This window comes from Enhydra lutris, unplaced genomic scaffold, assembly GCF_002288905.1.
Source record: "Enhydra lutris kenyoni isolate GAN:26980312 unplaced genomic scaffold, ASM228890v2 scaffoldscaffold94, whole genome shotgun sequence".
NCBI classification, from domain to species: domain Eukaryota; kingdom Metazoa; phylum Chordata; class Mammalia; order Carnivora; family Mustelidae; genus Enhydra; species Enhydra lutris.
Window position 1 is genome coordinate 5,502,324 of NW_019154178.1, and position 2,882 is coordinate 5,505,205.

At 51.7% G+C, this 2,882-nt stretch overlaps 2 protein-coding genes across 4 annotated transcripts in view; one reads left to right on the forward strand and one right to left on the reverse strand.

The window, feature by feature from the left end:
* LOC111139039 (prefoldin subunit 2) overlaps positions 1-2,342 on the reverse strand; it is a 13,288-nt gene extending 10,946 nt beyond the window's left edge. The window contains exon 1 of the mRNA XM_022491137.1: positions 2,251-2,342. Coding sequence (XP_022346845.1) covers positions 2,251-2,325 — 75 coding nt within the window. The 5' untranslated portion in view covers positions 2,326-2,342. The remainder of the gene's footprint in view (positions 1-2,250) is intronic.
* A 79-nt stretch (positions 2,343-2,421) lies between these two features.
* The window catches only part of LOC111138912 (nitrilase 1), a 4,529-nt gene continuing 4,068 nt past the window's right edge, over positions 2,422-2,882 (forward strand). Inside the window, exon 1 of one of the 3 annotated variants that reach the window (XM_022490908.1) lies at positions 2,422-2,476. In XM_022490908.1, coding sequence (XP_022346616.1) covers positions 2,475-2,476 — 2 coding nt within the window. In that variant the 5' untranslated portion in view covers positions 2,422-2,474. Of the gene's footprint in view, positions 2,477-2,647; positions 2,690-2,882 lie in introns of those variants that run through there. The other 2 variants (XM_022490906.1, XM_022490907.1) reach the window with 2 other exon arrangements.

Genomic DNA, 2,882 nt, shown 5'->3' on the forward strand with positions numbered 1-2,882 from the left:
CTCTGTCTGCCTGCCTCTCTGCCTACTTGTGCTCTCTCTGTCAAATAAATAAATAAAATCTTTTTATTTTATTTTATTTTATTTATTTGACAGAGAGAGAGATTACAAGTAGGGAGAAAGGCAGGCAGAGAGAGAGGGGGAAACAGGGTCCCTGCTGAGCAGAGAGCCCGATGCGGGGCTCGATCCCAGGACCCTGAGATCATGACCTGAGCCGAAGGCAGAGGCTTAACCCACTGAGCCACCCAGGTGCCCCTAAATAAATAAAATCTTAAAAATAAAAAACAAAAAAACCCAAACTCAAAACCCCAAAATAAACTTATTTTCCCACGCCCCACCCCGACATTTCCTATCTTCCTACATTCCCTATGACACCAGCATCCATCAAAGACAGAAATCTGAGAAACATCCTAGATTCCTATCCCTTTTTCTTTGCACTGAAGGTCTGCATTCCATCCTATATTTTAAGTCTGTCTACCTGCACCCTAAACATGCCAGGCAGGTTCGTGCCTCAGTGATTTTAAGTATATGAGTCCCTCTACCCAGGAAATTCTCTACTTCCTTCTTTGCTTGACTAACTTCTCTCATCCTTTAGAATTGAATTGAAGGATTATCTCTTCCAGAAAAACAAACATACTCTATTCCAGTCACCGTGCAAAAACACTTTGCATGCATTTCTTGTCTAATAATCCTAACAGTGATGAGGTATGCACCATTATATTTTTACAGGAGGGCAAGGTGAGAGAAGTAACTCATGGAAGGTCATCTACACATAATAAATAGTAGATATCTGATTCAAACACAGATCTGCCAAACCTCAGTGCACTTCTTACGCTCTTAGCCACCCCACTATACCACAGCTCCCCTTTCCCATCCACTCCTCAAATCCCATAACCTCCTGCTTAGTTAGACAGTCCCTCTTCTAGCTGGCATAAAGAGGGGCCTGTGCAGAATATTGTACATCTCTGCTGTTTGGTTTCTCTTTTCTCAAATGTGTCTGTGAGCGATCCTGAAAACAAGGTCTACCTCATGTATCTGTTTCCCTGTACCAAGCAGAGGGCCTAGCACATGGTAGAGCCTCAGAAAATATTAGGTTCCTTCTCCCTTCCCTTCCACCAAAACTCCCCACCCCGGAGGGTAGAAACTATCCCTTCACTCCTCCACAAAATCCCACAGCACTTTGTACCTGTTAGGACACTCACCCTCTGCCCCATGTTAGCATTCTGTACGTCTTATTTTACTATGAGCTCCTTGACTGCATGTGGCAATTCGAAAAATTTTTATGTCGATGGCTTTGCCTGTAGTAACTGCTCAACAAATAACTGATAAGTGAGCCTGTAATTAAAAGAACTGTTACGGGGGCACCTGGGTGGCTCAGTTGGTTAAAGCCTCTGCCTTCAGCTCAGGTCATGATCTCCGCGTCCTGGAATCGAGCCCCCGCATCGGGCTCTTGGCTCAGCGGGGAGCCTGCTTCCTCCTCTCTCTCTGCCTGCCTCTCTGCCTACTTGTGATCTCTGTCTGTCAAATAAATAAATAAAAATCTAAAAAAAAAAAAAAGCTGTTACGTTTTCCTTTCTATCACGTAGATGTCTTCCCACCTCTATTCAACACTAGCCCCACCACTGGCAAACCATGGCTCCCACGCCACAAAAGGCTTTCTGAGTTATTTATCAAACGTCTCCCGACGCTAGACACTGGGGGAAATGCAAACTCCGGTTGAAAAGGGTTTCTGGTCAATAAAGAAATTCAATCTAATAATGACTTGCGAGCCAAAATAGTATGGAACACTACACTGTTCAAGTATGTGAGTCACGTGGCTCTGCAGAGTGAGGGCGATTGTCAACGTGGTTTCAGGGTCACGTAACAGACCACACAACCAGCCCGTTGACGAGTCCCCCGGGATTCGTTACGAGCTGCCTGGCCCAGCCTATCCGGTTTGAGGGTGCGGAGAAGTGGGGAAAGCGACGACCTATCTCCCCTCACAACTGTGCATCCTCCCACACCCCGCATCTCCGGGCTCTGGGCCTCCTGCCGGCTCACCCAACACCCCAAGGGAGGCGTGGCCTTCACCTACCAACCCTCCGGCTCTCTCCCGGGAGGCTCGGCCAGCTCCTCCAAGGACCCTCCCCTCTCTAGGCGGCCTCGCAAAGGTGGAACCGGGGTGAGGCCTGCACCAGCCACAGGCTCCCCCCTCTCCCCGCATCGACTCCGGACCCGGCTCGGTTGCCCTCCTTCGCGTTCTCCGCTCCTCACCTGCTCTGCCGACACCGCCCCTTTCCCCGCGCCGCTAACGCTGCTCTTGCCGATGCGACCGCTGCTCTCCGCCATCTTCGTCGCTTGCTGGGCTTCCGGCGTGCGCGGCCCCGCCCCGCCGTGCGTCACATCCGGTCTGGGAGTTACCGCCCACTCGCCCGGGTACCTGTACTTCCAGGCTGCCGTTCGGTTCGGATCCTGCGGATGGTTGCCGCCGAATCTTCATGTAGGAACTGCTGCCTATTCCGCCGGGCGCGGCGAATTCCGCCTGCAGTGCTTTAACTTGTGCCACAGAGACACTGCCCCTGGGAGAGGCGGAAAGGACGGGTTAACTGGAGCGTGGGGACGCGGGTTGGGATCCGCGTGGGTGCCAGTGCCCTCTGCCCTCCACGGCTGGCGGGGAACCAGGGAAAGTGAACTTCCGCTCCGAGATTGCGGGGTGAGGGGTGGAATATGCTTTGAGCAGTAAAGCTCTGCAGGTGCACAGGCGAGGAGGGAGGCTGGGAAAAAAGCGAGGAAGCTTCTTGGAGACGACCTGAACCGCGGATGCGTTCCGCTCGGGAACAGGGAGGGCTTCAGCATAAAGTGGGAAGATAGAGGAAAGGGCTTTGCTCGGCGCCTGAGTACCTGGA